The sequence below is a fragment of the Grammomys surdaster genome, unplaced genomic scaffold, assembly GCF_004785775.1.
Source record: "Grammomys surdaster isolate TR1022 unplaced genomic scaffold, NIH_TR_1.0 125311, whole genome shotgun sequence".
Taxonomy (NCBI): domain Eukaryota; kingdom Metazoa; phylum Chordata; class Mammalia; order Rodentia; family Muridae; genus Grammomys; species Grammomys surdaster.
Window position 1 is genome coordinate 1,361,223 of NW_021620189.1, and position 18,074 is coordinate 1,379,296.

General features: G+C 38.9%; 1 protein-coding gene across 1 annotated transcript in view; it reads right to left on the reverse strand.

The window, feature by feature from the left end:
• Gabrb3 (gamma-aminobutyric acid type A receptor beta3 subunit) overlaps positions 1–18,074 on the reverse strand; it is a 63,978-nt gene that overhangs the window by 12,044 nt on the left and 33,860 nt on the right. The window contains exons 4-5 of the mRNA XM_028785675.1: positions 6,372–6,524; positions 878–1,122 (exon numbers count right to left, since the gene is read on the reverse strand). Of these exons, the coding sequence (XP_028641508.1) occupies positions 878–1,122; positions 6,372–6,524 (398 nt within the window). The remainder of the gene's footprint in view (positions 1–877; positions 1,123–6,371; positions 6,525–18,074) is intronic.

An 18,074-nucleotide genomic window follows, 5' to 3' on the forward strand; every position in this document is an offset into this window, starting at 1 on the left:
AAGGAAGGAAGGAAGGAAGGAAGGAAGGAAGGAAGGACGGAAGGATGGAAGGAAGGAAGGAAGGAAGGAAGGAAGGAAGGAAGGAAGGAAGGAAAGAAGGAAGGAAAGAAGGAAGGAAAGAAGGAAGTAAGGAATAAAGGAAGGAAGGAATAAAGGAAGGAAGGAAGGAAGGAAGGAAGGAAGGAAGGAAGGAAGGAAGGAAGGAAAGAAGGAAGGAAGGAAGGAAAGAAGTAGGGATGTTTGGCCTTTAAACTGGTAGAAATATATTCCTGAGATATTAGATCGAAGTGCAATAGAGCATGTTCAAAAAAACTTTATATAAACTGTACCATTTCATTAAGATTTCATTATAATAAAATAACACTTTTATGAGCAAATGTATCCAATGCCAAGTCACTTTGTGACTGGAAGGTGAGCATTCCTCAGCTGGGCGATGGCTTTCTGGTGGAATGGGAAGCTGTGCTATGCAGAGACCAAAGTCTACAGCTTGGCAGAGCTGAGTCTACAGTGCCTGGGGCCTTCATGCTTAAGGTTCTGCCTATGGACCATTGAGGTGACTGCCTACTGCACTTTCCACCATGAGGACAGGCTGGATGAGTGAACTGTAATCTTACAACTAAAAGAATATTGAGTTCTTTTAGAAACTTTCCCCATGTCAGTTAACAGTCCTACATTCCAGAGTATCAATCACTCATGATCCTCCTCTGTTCTTCTCAAAGAATAGTGGGAAGGGAAGCAGAGCTTCTCCACCACCTGCTCCAGTGTTAGTTTGATAAGAAACCTGCAGGCTTGCCCTAGGAACCTGCCTAGCTCCCTGGAGGTGAACCATTATGCCTGACTCGGCATGACTGAAGTGCTCAGGCAGTGGAGAGCCTACCCGGTTGATTTCACTCTTAGAACGATCATTCTTGGCCTTGGCCGTCTTCTCTGCAAGCTTCTTCTGCCTTTGGGGACCTCTTCCAAAGAAAATGTAGTTGACGAAGGCATACTCCAGAAGTGCCAGGAATACAAAGACAAAGCAGCCCATCAGGTACATGTCAATGGCTTTGACGTAGGGGATTTTGGGTAGAGTCTCCCGAAGGTGAGTGTTGATTGTTGTCATGGTGAGTACGGTGGTAATCCCTAAAAAGCAAAGGCAGTGTGAGTTACCTCAGCCCAGGTCACAGCAATGCTTCCATTGGAATGTTCTCTAAGACACTGACTGGACTGAATGCCACTGGAATATGTATGTATCTTATGGTAACATATCACACTATAGAGCAGCTTACAAGTATTTCTACTTGGAAAGCAATCCTGCAGATGCCTCACCCAGCTACTTCTATCACAGTTCAGGGTGTCTAAAAATGGCAAAAGGCAAGATGTATAGGCCATATAGGAAGAATGTGCTTCCTTACAGTGTTAGAATAAATGCAAGAAGTTCCAGAATGGAACATAAGCATTGAGTACCTGGCCACAACACATCTGGAAGTTCACAATAACTTATGTCTGCAGGGAGCTGTTCACCAGATGTCTGTTTATCTTATTCCAGGTCTTGCTGGAGGAGAGGTTGAGAGTTTTTTATTGGCTAAGGGGAGACTCAGTTCTAAGCTGAAAAAGGGAGGGCCAAGACCAGAGGGCAGTTTCTCTCTGGAACCATTTCCCTTAAGTAGGAAAGAATGCAGACAATCTGGGTGGGATGGTTAGCTTGGGTAGAAGCATGAAAATTTTGAGAGTCTCTCATGTTCTGACACCAAGAATCTCTCCTGTAAGTATTTGGCTAAGCTCTTTAAATAGTTCTGTATAGATGATGTGTGTCTATGTGGGGATGTTGGTTTCAGTCTTTAAGACCACAATAGCAGTATATTTTGTAACCTTACCTCCGAGAGCGGGAGACAGAGTTCATTCTATACAGAAATTATAAATTAAGTGATCTGAGGCCACAGTGACCAGAGGGTATGCTGGGTAGAGACATGACCAGGGCTTGTTGAACAGAGAGGTAAATAGTGTTTGGGTCACCAAACACTAAGTGCTATAGCAAAAACAAGCTTAGAACCTGCCTTAGCTTGTTCTGATGCAAAAGTAAGATATTTGAAGGAACTGTCCAGCTCTAAAGTTCACGCTTTTCCATGAATTCAAACAACATCTTAGAATGCTGGTAAAACATATCCCATTCTTGTGTTAGGATTTACTCCCCTAAGAAGGCACTCAAAAGAAAGAGACTGGCAAAGATTTTTTCATCACCTCTAACACACGCATGCCCATGTGCACACACGCACACACACACATACACACACACACACACACACACACATCAGTGATGTTAGTGAGCCTAAGAGGCAGTACTGGCAAGGTATAGTTTCTAGGGTGGATCCAGGGCTATAGGGGAGGGTTTATATTATTGTCTTGGTTTTTTTTAGCCCTTTGTATGCCTATCTGGTCTCAGAAGCGTGTTTGTTCACCCTGTGTTTCCCAGAGCTGGCCTAGGGTTTTGGAACTCTGCCCTCCATAAGGAAAAGCAGCAGAGAAGCAAGACTCCATCTGCACTCTCTCCTGAGCCTGACCCTAAGAGACTACTAACAGCATAGAACATAAAAAAAAAAAGAAACTATTTTTGTGCATAATTGCAAACCACAGTTGCTTGTGAAGCGTTTGGAAATCTCAGATGTCAGAATATTTTAAGAATCCCTTTAACATTACATTCATGTGCACCTGGAGACTTTTAAAAATTTGAATGTGGCAATGGGATAATTACAGTTTACAAATAAATGTGAAAACACTGCACAAAAGCTACAGAATTAGACATTCTCACCATTCTTCAGAAAATTTGCAATGTTCACCATTACTGTTTTCCCCACTCCCAAGAGCTAGTCACCAGCATCTATCTACTCAGCACTGAAAAAAGGATGTCTCCCCTGGGTGGCTTCCATGATCAGTAGCATCATGTGGCTCGGCATATTAGTGGGGAAGTTGATATAGCCATTCAAGAAGTCAAGAGGTAGGGCAAGGCCAGTCTGATAAAATAGCTGCCTTTCAAAAACTATCAGGATCCCCCCAAAATAAAACCTTCATAATCACCTCTGAGGGTGCTGCCACCAATGACCTGCTAGGTTCTTACCAGTACAGCCCCAATTCGACCAAGGAAAACAGGTGTCTGTGGACCTCTGGGAATCAGGTTCCCTAGACGTCTATAAATTCCATTCTGTTCTCCCCCTGGCAACTACCTCTCAAACTACTAATGATTGTCTGACTAGCACCATGTGAGCATAGTCACTAAGACTTGATTTTGGTTTGAAACAGTAGGATACCAAGAGAACATGGTTGAGAGTTTAAGAGTAAGGATCTATTTCGAGTGTCATGCCAAATACCAATGGAGTTGTATTACTCCTAAAATTTACAATGATAGTCATTATAATTAGGAAAAAGTTTAAAGACACTTGCAGGTATTTGGCATAATTCTAACACCTCTCTGGACGTTTTAAATTTGCAAAGTGAGATTATGAATTTAAAGAATGCTGCCCTGTTAAGCTTTGATGCTATAGATACCAATGATAAAATTATCCATGGCTTCAGGTCAGTATTTCCATTTTGGTCAAGCTTGAAGAATGGAATATATAGCTTGATCATGCTAGCCCTTTTTGTCCTGGAAATACTTTTATTCCTGCCTATTGTATTAAAACTTATCTTTAACAATATCAACATGTTGGCAGCCAAAGTACATGACTTGAAACTGAAAATGGACCCCAGACAGAGTTATTAACTTAACTCTGGCAAGCTAAGGACAGGTAAGAGTCTGCACAGAGCCATACCAATCTAAGACAGAAGTGCATTGCTTTTGATAACACACATTTCATGATGGATAAGGAAGGCATTCTTGTCAGAACAACCTAAGACAGGCTCAGTCTTGTTTATGAAATTTAAAAAGCAGGAAATGTGGAGAGCTATTAGGGCTGCCTGGCAGGAATCTGACATTGGCCAAGGACAAGGAAGTGAGCTTCATGCAGGAATCTGACATTAAACTAGAACAAAGAAGTAATTTCAGGCAGGAAACTAAATCTTAGGCTAGAACAAAGAAGTGGACTTCAGGCAGGAAAATGACTTTGGGCTAGGATAGGGAAGTAAACTCAGATATTTTGGTCATCCTGATAAGTCCTTAGAAACAGTGATAACAGGCGTGATCATGGAACTTTGTTTACTGCCTTGCTTGTTCTTTGACTATTTGTGTTTATTGTCTTGCTTGTTCCTTGACTATTTGCATCTATTATATTTTTGTTCCTCAACCTATAACTGACCTTAATACTTGCGTATAATTAAAATGGTATAAAAGCAAAAAAGAGAAGGGGGATGAGATGGGGGCTTCTGGGGGTGGGGTATTGAATGGGGAAAGGGAATAACATCTGCAATGTAAATAAATGAAATAGCCAAAAATAAAATAAAATAGAATACAAACAAACAAACAAACAAACAAAACCCCCAAAACAACAACAAAAAAAACCCAGCAAGCTGGATTGCTAGCATCATTTCAATGGATTACCTGATTTACGTTTTGATATTTTACAAGTCAGGCATAGGTGGGTGAGGAAGTCCTTGGTCCAGTGAAGGCTGGACGCCCCAGTGTGGGGGAAATCGTGGGTGAGGAGGTGGGAGTGGGAGTTGGGTAGGGGCATTTCCTCATAGAAGCAGGAGGAGGGGGAATGGGATAGAGGATTCCTGGGTAGGGGGCAAATGGGGAAAATGGATTATATCTGAAATGTAAATAAAATAGCCAATAAAAAAAATTAAAAACACAGTGGCAAAAAACAAACAAACAAACAAGTAAGTAGGTACAGAGTTTGTATGTAGTAGCTGGCAGAGTTCAGAGGGTCACATCTGGTGTATGGTTCATCCCTTGCAAGCCCGGATAATTACATCTCTTTGGTTCTTTCTAATTGCTGTAACAACTGCTCAGCAGCAGGGTCACTGTGATGCTCCTGACACTTCACTGTAAATGAGCCATTTCCAGGCTCAGAGGGAGTCCCAGTCATTTTTCATTTCTCTGCATGTTTTTCATAAAGAGAGAACCTCGGAATTACACCTGTGCATAGAATTAATTTCTAGATAAAGTATGTTTTTATGCAAATGAACTCTCATTGTTATCTGATGCCATACTCTTCAGAATAGAATTTAAATTATTATTCTGTCCCAGACAATAAGACAGAAAAAAGGAACCTTAAATTGTGTAAATTAACAATGACATTTGGACCTGCTCCTACAAATTGTCTCTCAGTTTTGCAAATGCAAAGAGGAAAAGAAAATCAACTACTCTAGGGAAAGACTGATCTACTGTCAAAAACTTGAAGAAGTAATATCTGCACACACCCTTTGTCAGTTGCACAGAAATCTACGATTTTATTAAAACGTATCCTTTAGACACACATAACAATTTTAATATAGAATTCTTAGTGTTTGGATATTTGATCCTATCTAGAGTATTGTTTGATACATATGAAAACTTCAGGAACTCTGGGAGAGAAAATGTCTAATCCAGAAGACTTGTGCAGGTTACATAGCTACAGGTCTAGCACCAGCATTCACACATGCACAGTGTTTTAGAAAATAAGATAGCAGAAGATGGCAAACAGAAAAAGATGGAAAAGGTGAACCAGAGCCTTGAACCATGATTTCCTGTTAGGTGCTCTATCAGCAAATACGTTTCTAGTTCTTTTCCTACAGTTTTTAAAAGTACCTTTGTTAGTTCCTTCTGCAGAAACTATCTTGAACCTAGAGAAGTACTACCTGTGCATGGCTCATCAAACCTTCCACTGATGCATTCACATGATAATTTTGTTGAGGGTTTCATAATAACTAGCTGAGCAGAGCATAGTGCTCCCTTAATAACCAAGTCCTAGAAATACTGTCAGAACGTCTTTATAATGTATATCAACTAACAATCTCATCATCAAATAACCAATGGACAGCAAACCAAACTAGGGTTCTTGGGAATGACTCATAATTAGTTACTTATTTTAATGGTCATTAAATTGTAATTTAAATTATGTGTTATAATATTTGATGATTTCTTTTTCTAACTTGAAAAAGAAAAAAGCTCAAGTTAATCAAATCTTTCTGTCTGTGGAATCATTTTGACTAGGAAATATTGATCCCTACTTCAAAATCACATATCAAAAATAGTTATGTGATGCAAATATTCTGAAGACATATTTTCTCTTTCATAGGCATGAAAATTCACATTTCAGTCTTAAAATTAAATTAACACATCAAGAGATTCATGCATGAAATTACTGTTTCAAGATAAAATGTGACCATGTGGCTGCGGGTGATGTCATGGCACCCAGAATTTCTAGTTGCACTCTGGTCACTTCACATTTTAAATAGGACTTAACAGTAGCACATACCAAGGGCAACACGAGCAGCAGATGCATCATAATTGATCCAGAAGGACACCCACGAAAGGATTGTGATCAGTATAGAGGGCATATACGTCTGAAGAATGAAGTACCCAATGTTTCTCTTCAATCGAAAACTCAACGAGAGTCGAGGATAGGCACCTACAGTAAACATACAAAAGCACAGTGAAGAACCATGGAATGGAGTCTGTTCCAACATCTAAGGGTCAACAGCATGCACCACCTGGAAATTCCATGAACTTAGGAGCCACCCACTACTATGCAGATTGGTATGATATTTATAGAGGACAGGAGGAAGGAGTATATAACAGATTGCAAGAAAAGGAACATTAAAGACATTGTACTAAGGCAAAATAAATGCTCAGCTGAGAGCTGTTTCGGGGGAAGTTTTAGGAATGAAGTACAGAATAACTGCAAATGTGATGCTCAGTTTTTCATCAATGGCTGTCCCCTTTTCATCATTTTTAGAGAAAGAAAATTTGGGACAAGACTTTACTAGGCAAAACGGCTGTTACAAGTCATGCTGTCTACACAGCTAGAGCCCCTGGCTCTAGACTACTGGAGAAAGGATAGTTCAATTGCACATGGAGTTGGAGGGGTAGGTAGCAAATACAGACCCAGAGAGAGCTGTAGTGAGCACTGGGGTGCCCTGCTAGCCACAGTAATAGCACCAAGGAGAATCTTAGAGAAGCATGTTGTAGCATGCAAATTCTAGTGTACATCCTAGCTTTTATAACCTGAACCCTAACCACTACTGCCACCAGAGGTGCAAAAGTAGAGTCTTAGGATGCTGCATCAATATGGCATTTGTTCATTCTGTTTTATATTGTTTTCTCAGAATAAGGCAAATACAACCTCTGCTTTCTCCTGTGCATTTCAACACCACATCACCAGTTGCAATTGGTGCAATTGTCTCAGCTCCTGGTCTGCTGCACTGAAAAGAGGCTGGTAGAAAGCCCAAAGGAACCTCTAACACCTACTTCATGACACCTCCCCCAATCTGTTTATCCACAGGGGTCTCTCATACCAAGATGGTCTAATTAGAGCATCTTAGACTTTCCCACACCACTTCTTGCATGAGAAATGCCTGCATGCTTTCAGGTATATAGCATATAACCAAATATTTAATGATGATAAATCCTTAAGAAATTCAGTTTAAAACAAATCTTCAATGCATGTAATTTTACTATTTATTGAACTAAAACTCATGTTTCCACACCAGTAAGATGGATATGCTTGTTTATTGTTACATAAAGGACTGAATTCTGGCTGAATACTGATGTTGCAAGGCAAAAAGCATCTGAGATAGATTCAGAGTTAAAAAATGTCTTATCCTTAGTGCTCCAAGGGGCACTTCATATAAACATGTGCTAAATATTGGAAGCATATTTGTGGCCATCTTTGAAAGTTAGAAATTTCATCCTAAAGTCAAGCCCAAATTTATATAAGGAGTTTTATGAAACTCAAACAGTGCTTTAAAAAACCCAAACACTCAAACACAATACAATCCAAACATATATTAGCTTGATCCTAACATCCGAGGAATAATGGTATGAAAAAATGAAAAAAATCCTTTATTTTCCATAATTAAATCATTATGTTTCTATAACACTGGAAAAATTAGCATGTGTGTAAAAAAACACTTATGTTCCTAACATACAGTCCTGAATCTGACCCCAAGGGTTTTATGCAGCATAGAGTTGGCATCATGTGGAGTGACAGCATACACAGTGCAAAGTCACATGGTGTGCGTGTGTGTATGTGTGTGTGTGTGTATGTGTGTGTGTGTAACCAGAGCCAGAGCCACACTAAAGTTGTGGAGCACAACACACCTAAGCATAAGCACTGCAACAAACACCATAGATTCATTACACAGTAGACCTTGAGTTAATTTTGGACACTACACATTTAAGAATCTTTTACCACAGAAAACCAGTTTAGGCTTTGCCCTATAACTGAAGCTTCAGGTAATCCTGACTTTTCAAACTCACTTTTACTTCAAGAGTCCAGATTTTTATTCTCCCTGTATGTGCCTTTTTCACATTTTGCTCTGTGCCACCATGTTTGTCCCTTCATTCCTTCTGAAGCAGGATCACTCATTCATATACCTATTATTTTACATGAAGATAGCTGGTGTTAGCCACTGATTGCCTACTTCACTGTTCGCCCCAGTTCCTGAATTGTATAAAAAGATAGCAAACAATTTACTAAGCTCAGCATTTAGAGACTAGCTTCATGGAACTTCCCCCGTTGTTTCTCATCTCTCTGTGCAGTCTGTTTTGCAAGGTCTGATCAAATGCACACATCACATTGTCAACATAAATAATATCAACACTGTCATAAATAACACAAAATATATGTAAACACAATTTAGATTCTTCCCAATTTCTCATGAAATACATATACACGAAAACTGGTTTCTTAATAGAAGTTCTCAATACCAACCAACCAGAGCTCCCAGGGTCTAAACCACCAGCCTGGGAGCACTTAGGGAGGGATCCATAGCTTCAGCTCTATATGTAAGAGTGGAGGGTCCTGTCGGGCATAGGTGGGAAAAGAGATCCTTGGTCTCATGAAGGGTGGATGCCCCAGTGGGAGGGAATTTGAGGGTGGGGAGGTGGGATTTGGGGGGTAGATAGGGGCACATCCACAGAGAAGTAGGAGGAGGGATGAGGGGATAGGGGGTTCTTCAGGGGGGTAATGGGGTAAGGGGATAACATATGAAATGTAAATAAAACATCCAATAAAAAATAAATAGAAGTTCTCAAATGTTTTAGATTTAGGTAATTTCCACTTTTGCAAAAACTATAAACAGTATTCTTAAGAACTTCACGCAGAGCTCTTGTGTTAGACTTACTTTCTAGCACTACCAGGCTAGTGCTTGAGACACTTTTTTTTTTTTTTTGAGTGTTACTAGCTTACTTTGCAAAAGGAACCTAATCTGCATTGCTGCCTATCATCACTTTCTCCAGGGCCTACCTCACCCTGCATGTGTGACAATGCTGAATGCTTCTTAACTTTTAACAATTCTATTAAGATAAAACATGCTATTTCAATCCATTTATTTCTAGATGAGAGACCTACCATTGAACTAAATTTCCAACCTTTGTTTCTTTAGTAGAATATTTCAGAGATACATTCCCCTAACTATATTGACCCAAGTTCTTGACCTAATTAAATTTACATGAAGCCTTATTGTGTACTCCCTCCAAATCTCAGTGGCCATCTTCTTGAATTGTCCTTGTTAAAATATAATTCCTAATATTTACCAAAGTTAGGTCTCTTATGGGAGGCATACTTCTCAAAGATGCTCATGAAGCAATGAAATTGTGACACTGAGCAAAAGCCTGCATTACAACACAGCATCTATGGACCCACATACAGATGGGTAAAAAAAATATAATAGTATTTAGTTCATTTTCTGGACTCTGTAATTGAGTGTAATACAAAAAGCATTCAATAGCTTCACTGTGTCTTAGTTTAAAATCACATGACATCTTTAACATCTTTTAATGAGGTCATTTCAATACTGATTCTTAGTTGATGATTTGATGTCAGTGTCTGATCATGCCATTTATAAATTGCTTTACTTGTTTCTACACTGTAGGTGAAATAGTCTTTGTTTCAGTCAGCATGTGGCAGTGATAAACACCCCAAATTCCAGTACTTTATAACACCGAAATCTTTTTAGTGCTTTCTATGCAAAAATGGAGGGATGCTATGATGAGGTATCACATATACTTCACCAGTTTCACTGGCCACACCTCATTGTCAACTTTTACATCATAAGAGTAAGAATATTTAGTCCTCTTCCAGAAAAGAGCAACAAATATTTTTAAGTGCAAATAAATTTACTACATTTCTCAAATTTGATTTCCCCATCAGATTTCTTAACATTTTCTAAAATACAACTTAAAAAAAAATCCAATACACACTGAAACTAACACACTGGAAGTGTAGAACCACTGAAATTGTTTGAGAAATCTGCTGTCAGCCAGCATGGGAGATTACAGAATGACAGAAACAAATTCTACTGGATCACCAGAAACTTTTATGAAGACAACATTAATCCTGTTTCAAAAATACATCAATATCTAGAAATTTGCCAACACAAGGAATTTAGAATTAAGTTCTATTTTTGTAATATATCTGTCTAGAAAATACATTCTGTTTTGAAAAAGAACACAATTTTTAAAAAACAATTTTAGCATTTTGCACCTATACCTTAGTCAGGTATAAAAAGTGAGCAGAGAATAGTACAAGCATGAAGAAAGCAATCTCCAAGTCCAAGAACTTCTGACTCATGTCAGGAGGCTCTGACAAAGGCAACCTTGCCAAGTCCAAGCAAGCCCAGGCAATACTACAAACATACTACATTAGCATGGACATACATGAGATTTAGTGATTTCTGTTTTTCACACAATGAAATAAAATATGCATGAATGACTAAGTTCCTTTGGATAAGGGGGGGAGAAGCTAATAAGGTAAAGAACCCTACCAAGATAGAAGATGCTAGGAATAAGATTTCTGGATGCTAGTAAGCTTAAGAATTATGAGATGACAGCTATTCCTCTAAGTAAATAGTAGCCTTTTGCTAATACACATGCATCTTACAGGGTGTAGAGATCCTCATACAACTCTGACAGACCATGTCCTGATATTGGCAAGGTTACACACCCCAGCACATGCTGAATCTGTGGGAAAATTCCCAAGGAGTCATAGCCAATGGCTAATAATTTAAAATTGAAAAGGACTGAGTACCATTCAAAACAGCACAAGAACCTCCAAGATGACAACAGAGATCTCTGGTTTGGTGCCTGTGTGCCAATGCAGATACAGGCAGGTCCCCAGTAGATGCTGAGTCAACAGGCAGAGGTACAGTCCCTGCACAGCACACTGTTCCAAGTCAGGGCTTGCTTGGCAAAAGTATCCAGCAAAGATGCTGATCTCAACCCTTTTTCCCTAGATGCACTGAGAGCCATGCCAAAACCAGACTCTGGACCTCAATTCTCCTAAATTTACATCACTCTCTAGGCATCAATATTGTTGAAGATCTCATTAAAAATAGGCACATATACTGTCAAACTAGCCCTGTAGACTGATAGCAGCCACTCCAGTGTATCTGTAGAGTAACAAGATAATAATTCTGTAGCTGATGCAGAGTGGATCTAGGCACTTATGCCTCTTCCTTTTCCAAGCATCTGCTAAAGGACTCTCATACCCTTCTGGAAAGAGCACCAGGGCTATTTTTGGGTCCTTTGTCATGCTATCTTATTCACTTGTAATTTACCTTTGACTTTGCAATATAGCACCACATTAAAAATAGTGTGCTTTGAGTACAATGTGCATACCTGCAGTTCTAACACTCAGCAAGAGGTTGAAGGCCAACCTAAGCTACACAGTCATAACTTACAAAAAAAATGGAGGGGATAGTATGACTAACTTTCTTCTCTCATTACTAGTCCCTTCAATATATGCTGATAAAAAAAATAATCTATGAAAGAGAGGAAAGGAAATGTGTGAAATGGAAGAGAGAGAAAAGGAAAACAGAATTCAAGCTGAAAATACACCTTGAGCAGGCTGAGTGCCCTTGCCGTCTTCCATAGTAAAAGTGTACTTTGGCTCATGCAATACTGCCACAGAGAATAGGTGCTCAGATGGTACAGCTTCATAGTTTATTTGGATTATTCCTGCTTGTGAGGCTGTCCAATCTCACAGGCCCTCTGTTTCCTTATGCACAAAATCAGGACAACAATACAACTACCAATAGAAAAAAATGTGATAAGTTACAATTTGTTAAAATGAAAAACTATTATGGTGGAAATGATTACCATCAAGGAAGTAAAAAGATAAGCCTAAAGATAAAAACAAATATTTATAAGGCATATATCTGATATCTAGGGCATATGAAAAATGCTTACTCCTCCTCAAAAAATCCCAGATAAAGAACCAAATAAAAAGATGGGGGAAGGTTTAGAATAGGTATTTCTCTAAATAAAATGGACACAGGCACACCTGTTTTGTGAAGAGATTCTCAGCTAGCTTTATCACCAGTAAAATGTAAGTCAAATGCACTGCAAGAAACCACTTCATTACTACTAGGACAGTTATAGTCCAATGACAGTGTGGACGGGTATGGTGTGAAGAAATTAGATTTTGTAAATGTTGCTGGTGTCAATCTAAAACGCCTGGATCGCTTCAGAAAACACTTTGAAAGTTTTTCCAAAGGTTCAAGCATCACATCAACTAATAATTGCACTTCTAAATATATAAATCCACTTTTTGAGAGAATAAAAACATGTCTATGTTTTTATGTAAGGCGTGGGATACCTCCTTACACATTTTTGGTCAGAAAGGTCTTCAAAATAACATATTAGTCTTAGTTACTCAGCATAACTAGATCATAAGACCTATGACTAAGAACACTAAACACTTTATTTACAGGACACAGAGAAATCAATTTCAAGTCCATTGAGAAATATCCTCCCTTGTGTTCATAGAGTCAGAAGGTGCTGGGCAGGCTCAAAAATTACACTCCCGGTGTTAGCCAGCACTGGCTACAAGTGTGGAATACATGCTATACCTGCTTGGAAAGTTCTCCCCACTGATGTAATAGCAACAAAACTATTATTGGTAAATAACTGCTTCCTGATTTCATTATGCTTATACCCATAAATTGGTTGGCAGCAATCGATACAGAGATGCAAAACTGTTCAAAGTGCTGAATTAAGAGACTGAGGATTCAGTCCTAGATGCGATGCCTCCATTAATCCCAACACTGTTAAAGCTCAGGGATTGTCAATGAAGCGATAGGAGGAAAAGTAAGAGCTGGAGGGTTGGAAGAGTGTTGTGGAATGATGTATTCTGGACTGGTATGCATGGTTATCATATTAATGAACTCACAGAAGCTATGGTCCTATTAAAGTCCTACATAAGACCATGGCAATTAAAATCCCAGTATAGATGAGGTGGGTGATCTAAAGGCTGCATCCCTTACTAAGGAGCTATTGACAGGTGATAGCAGCTAAATAGAATCATTCTTTTGTGAGGATACAGTCACTGGTAACTTTCCCTTGCTCCGGTGTATAGCTTCATAGCTATACACACACTGGCAGCACTAATTAGACTTACTGGGTAATGAAAAATAAAAAAACACATTAAGCTACATGGGAAACATTTTAGAGGAAATATAACAGAATTAAGGGGGAAAAGGGTGGATGTTATCATATTGCATTATATATAAAGAAAATATATATTAAGAAAATTTCAAATAACAAATTATTTAAATAACAAATTATTTAATATATATTTCATATATATTAAGAAAATTTCAAATAACAGATTATTTAAAAAATAAATAAAACTACTGCATTGCAGAAAATGAATATAAGAGAATGAAGAGGAAAATGTCCACAGTAAAACATGTACACAAATGTTTATAACAATCTGATTCTAAATAGCCCCTACATGGAAACAACTGAAATTAAGTGCTCAAAGGATAAGAAGTGCCAAGTCCATTCATACAATAGAAGAGTATTCAGCAGGAAAATGTAATCAATAAATGACACACAGCACATCATGAGTGCTAAAGAAAACTTAGTTGAAAGCAGCCACTTACAAAGAACTCTATTGTGTGCTTCCACTTACAGGAAGTGAATGGAATAAGCACATCCAGAGAAAAGGGAAGTGGGTTACTTACTGTCTGGGCATGGGAAAATTATTGCTAAAAGCTACATGGTTTCTTCAAGGGGCAGTAAAATTTAAACTTGATTGCTTCAAGGTTTCAGAGGCCTACATAAAATACCACTGAATTGTAGACTTTAAATGAGTGAATTATATTGTATATGAATATCTCAATAAATCAACCGATAAAAAGGAAAAAATCTGCTAAGTGTCTATTACTGGGAATTACATGTCTTAATTAATAGCAAGTAAGATATGTACTATATTGCTAATAAATACATATTCTTTTCCCCTTACTTGTCTTTCTTTTATTTTCTGTACTTTTCTTTTTGTAATCAAAATTCTTTCATCATTTAGCATATTTAAACATGATTGTTAGGGTAAAGGTAACCCCAGGAGATACATGTAGATAAATACTTTTTTAAGGATAGAGGGAATGAGTTTTTTAAAAAACTCTGGCTTCTGTAGTGAGACATATATCAGGCAGGAGCTCCTAAAGGCAAATGATTTCACAGCAGCACACTCAAGACTCAAGCTGTTCTTTGGCAGAGGCTACCTGCATGCTCTGAGCCTGCTGTTTTGAACTCAGGAACTGGGAGTGGAGTCTAGCCTAGAATGCAGGTGAAGGATGTGCAAAGAAAAAAAATGGGGATGGGAGAAAGGAAGGACAAATTCTCACTGAGTTCAAGGGGAGAATAAGTCATGAAGAAGACACAGATGTTAATGCATCTTTCTACTTTGTTTATCTATACTTACAATATCTTTTCAAATAAAAAACTAATGCTAACATCTTGTCAGTATGAGTTCAGGAAAAATTAAAGTTTTTAGATCCGTGAACAGATTCTTATAGTGTATCTATTAACAGAGGGACACACAGGAGACTTTAAAAGAAGATCAATTTGCCATAATCTCTAGTGAAGAAACAAGACAGTGTTTCTGAAGATGGGCTTAAAGAACTGATCAGTTTTACCATCAGATATCTCAGTCTTTGTCCATATTTCAAAATCTTTTCAAACAAAGCCGTAATGCCCTTATCTAGTTGTGTTCTAGAAAAAAAAATCACACAGCAAAAGACGTATATTAAATATTCTGTTCTCCATGGATCTTGAAAAGTATCTTAAGTTTTCAATGCAAAGAATATTAAAAAAGAAAAGCAATACATTTAAATTTGGCAAAAACTGGACATTACAAATTTTGGCAGTGTACAGGACAGACACTCAGAACTAGTGTGAAAGATACAATATTTGGTGATATGCTAGGTAAGTGCTCCTCTATCCTGAGCAGAGCACACTTGCTATGATCTCCTTAATTCAGAATTTCTTTAAACCCAGTTCTTTACCTTGACTGCAATTCCCATGCTCTGTACACATTTTCATAGCTCATTGGTGTTACAAGAAGAGACTCTGACACCCTGACTTTAAACTTCAAAATATTTTCCTTCAAAATCACATGGTGGTAGATGAAGCTTCCTCTAAATGTTACCAGAAAAATACAGATGTATTTGATCTATATTTTATGTAATATGAATGTAAGAATTGCTCACCCCCACTTTTATTCTCATTAATAAAACAAACAAAAGAATTAGACATTCAGAATCTCCTAAAAATGAAGGACATGTACATTAAAAGCACTATTTTGATACTATAGATAGATAATTGACAGTACAGTTGGGTATGTGTCTGGGAGGAACAAGGTCTAGCATGTTAAAAAACATCAAAACCCAGGGATTTACAAGATCCTTCTGTAAAGTGGAGGTTTATTTTCATCGAACCTACAAACATACTCCTATATTCTTTAGATCACCTCCAATTTGCTTCCAAGAGCTAATACTACACAAATTGTCTATCTGTCTTATTCTTGAGACAGGATCATGATATGTAGCCCAGCCTGGCCTTAAACTTGTAATCCTCTTGCCCCTGTTCTCCCAAATATGAGCATCGCAGCATCTACTGCCACACCATCACATCTTAAGTAAAAATATATATATATATATATATTTGATAATCAAATTATAAAAAAGGGAAGCAGGAATAACTAAGCCAAGAACGATAAATAAGAGTGAAGAGTGGGAAGGATGCTGCCATCTTAATGCAAATGATGTAATGGGTATTATGTCGAATAAACAAACCAAGGTACAGCTATTAGTGCAGACCCTCATGCACATACAATTTCTGAAAAGAGTGTTGCAGTCCACATAATCTACAACACTCTGCAACTTATTTTTAAAAAGACAGACAATTCACACAACGTCTTTCATAGGCAGCTCATCTGAGCCCAGTAGGCACCAGAGAACACATTCAACCTCATTATCAGCCAGACAAATGATGCAACTTACATCCTGTAGGTGATGACTATGTCAAGTGTGTGGGGCAGGGACCTTAGGCTGGCTGATATGTGTGTACCATGATATGACCATTTTGGAGAGCAGTTTAGCATTGTCAGTTAAGCTTGAACATTTCCAATTCTACTCTAAGGCATGCAAATAACATCTATCTGCACACACATTTACAGTTATTCAAGCAACATTATGCATGAAAAGCAGAGCATTTCTAAGATTATGAAGGAAACAAATGAACTATAGTGTGGAGAGGAATCAAGTTTCCAAATGTAAGGCTGAGGTAGAGAACAGTTGCTAAACAGTCAGACTCTATTACCCCTTAGACAATGCTCAAGTCAGGCTGTGGGCACTTGAAAGGCAGCCTGGTTTCTGGTCGAGCACATGCTGGAAGCTCCAGTGACCCAAGGTAACCCTGAGGGACAGCAGACGCTTCACCATACCCTCAGACTCCAGGCTCTTGACACAAGGCTGTAGCCCTCCATAGATTTGTGTCTTTCAGTCATGTAGCCTCAAGACAGATCTCCATATTAATGAGATATCTAAAAGCCAGAAGGGATTAGCCAATTAAGTTTTCCTTCCCACACCCTCCTCCCTGCAAAAGGTATTTAACCTCAGGCCCACCCTGAGAAATGGGTACGGTTTCTAATTTACTTTACACCATGACAATAAACATCTTAAAACCATGGACTGTTTCTTGATTCATTGGTGTCTGCTGTGGGGAACAATGGAACAGGTCTTCACCTCCCACAGAAGACCTCTCTGTGTTCCCAGCCTGGAGACCACCAACCCAAGCCAGTTGCTCATGACCAAGCCAGCTAAGCCAGCCACAACCAAGCCAAGGACTCTCCCTGCAGGACCCATCCAGAGCTTCTCTCCCCCTACCCTCTTTGTTCATGGGGCAGTTCAGCGTGTGGGACCCCACTTAATTCTAAGCTCTTCTGCAGCTTCCAGTGGCACCTGGGTGCCCAAGAGCCTGAGAACCAGATGGTTCCTGGCCTCTCAGCAGGCCCAGGGACCACCCTCTACCCCACTAGAGCTAGCTCCAGAATTTCCGGGACCTCACACTGTGATGCCCCACCCCTGGAGCAGTGTCCCTGCAGAGGCTTCTTACAGCCCAACACCTGTCCACCACCAGCGTAGGGTGGAATTCAGTTAAACTTCCAGCATCCTGCCTCTCTGAGCTGCCCTAGCCCTGTGGTGCGGCAGACGCAGGACCTTCCCCTGCCACACACACCCCCTTTTACCTAACACCAGGAGACATGGACATAGGGTCATAAGACAATAGCTGTTATCAAGGAAAAAGAGAAAGAAGTTCAAGCATGGAGGTGGGTATAGTTACTTGAGCATTCACTTCAGGCAGAGTTGTTTAGATTCACATCTGTATTTGCAACAAATTCTTATTTATGTGTTCAAACAGAAAAGTTATGAATATTAAAGTTACAATCATCATTTTATGGAAGTTTTGATACTGAATTTTTCTTTATGGCATTGTCCTACCTCCTTATGTTGTGCCCTTTTGAATATCTACCAACTAAATTTCGACAAGCCAGTAAAAATTCTCATCCTTTTACATACCTTTTTTTCTTGTCTTATCTTTTATATCTATTCCTGCCTTTCCTCCTTTCCTTTCCTTTCCTTTCCTTTCCTTTCCTTTCCTTTCCTTTCCTTTC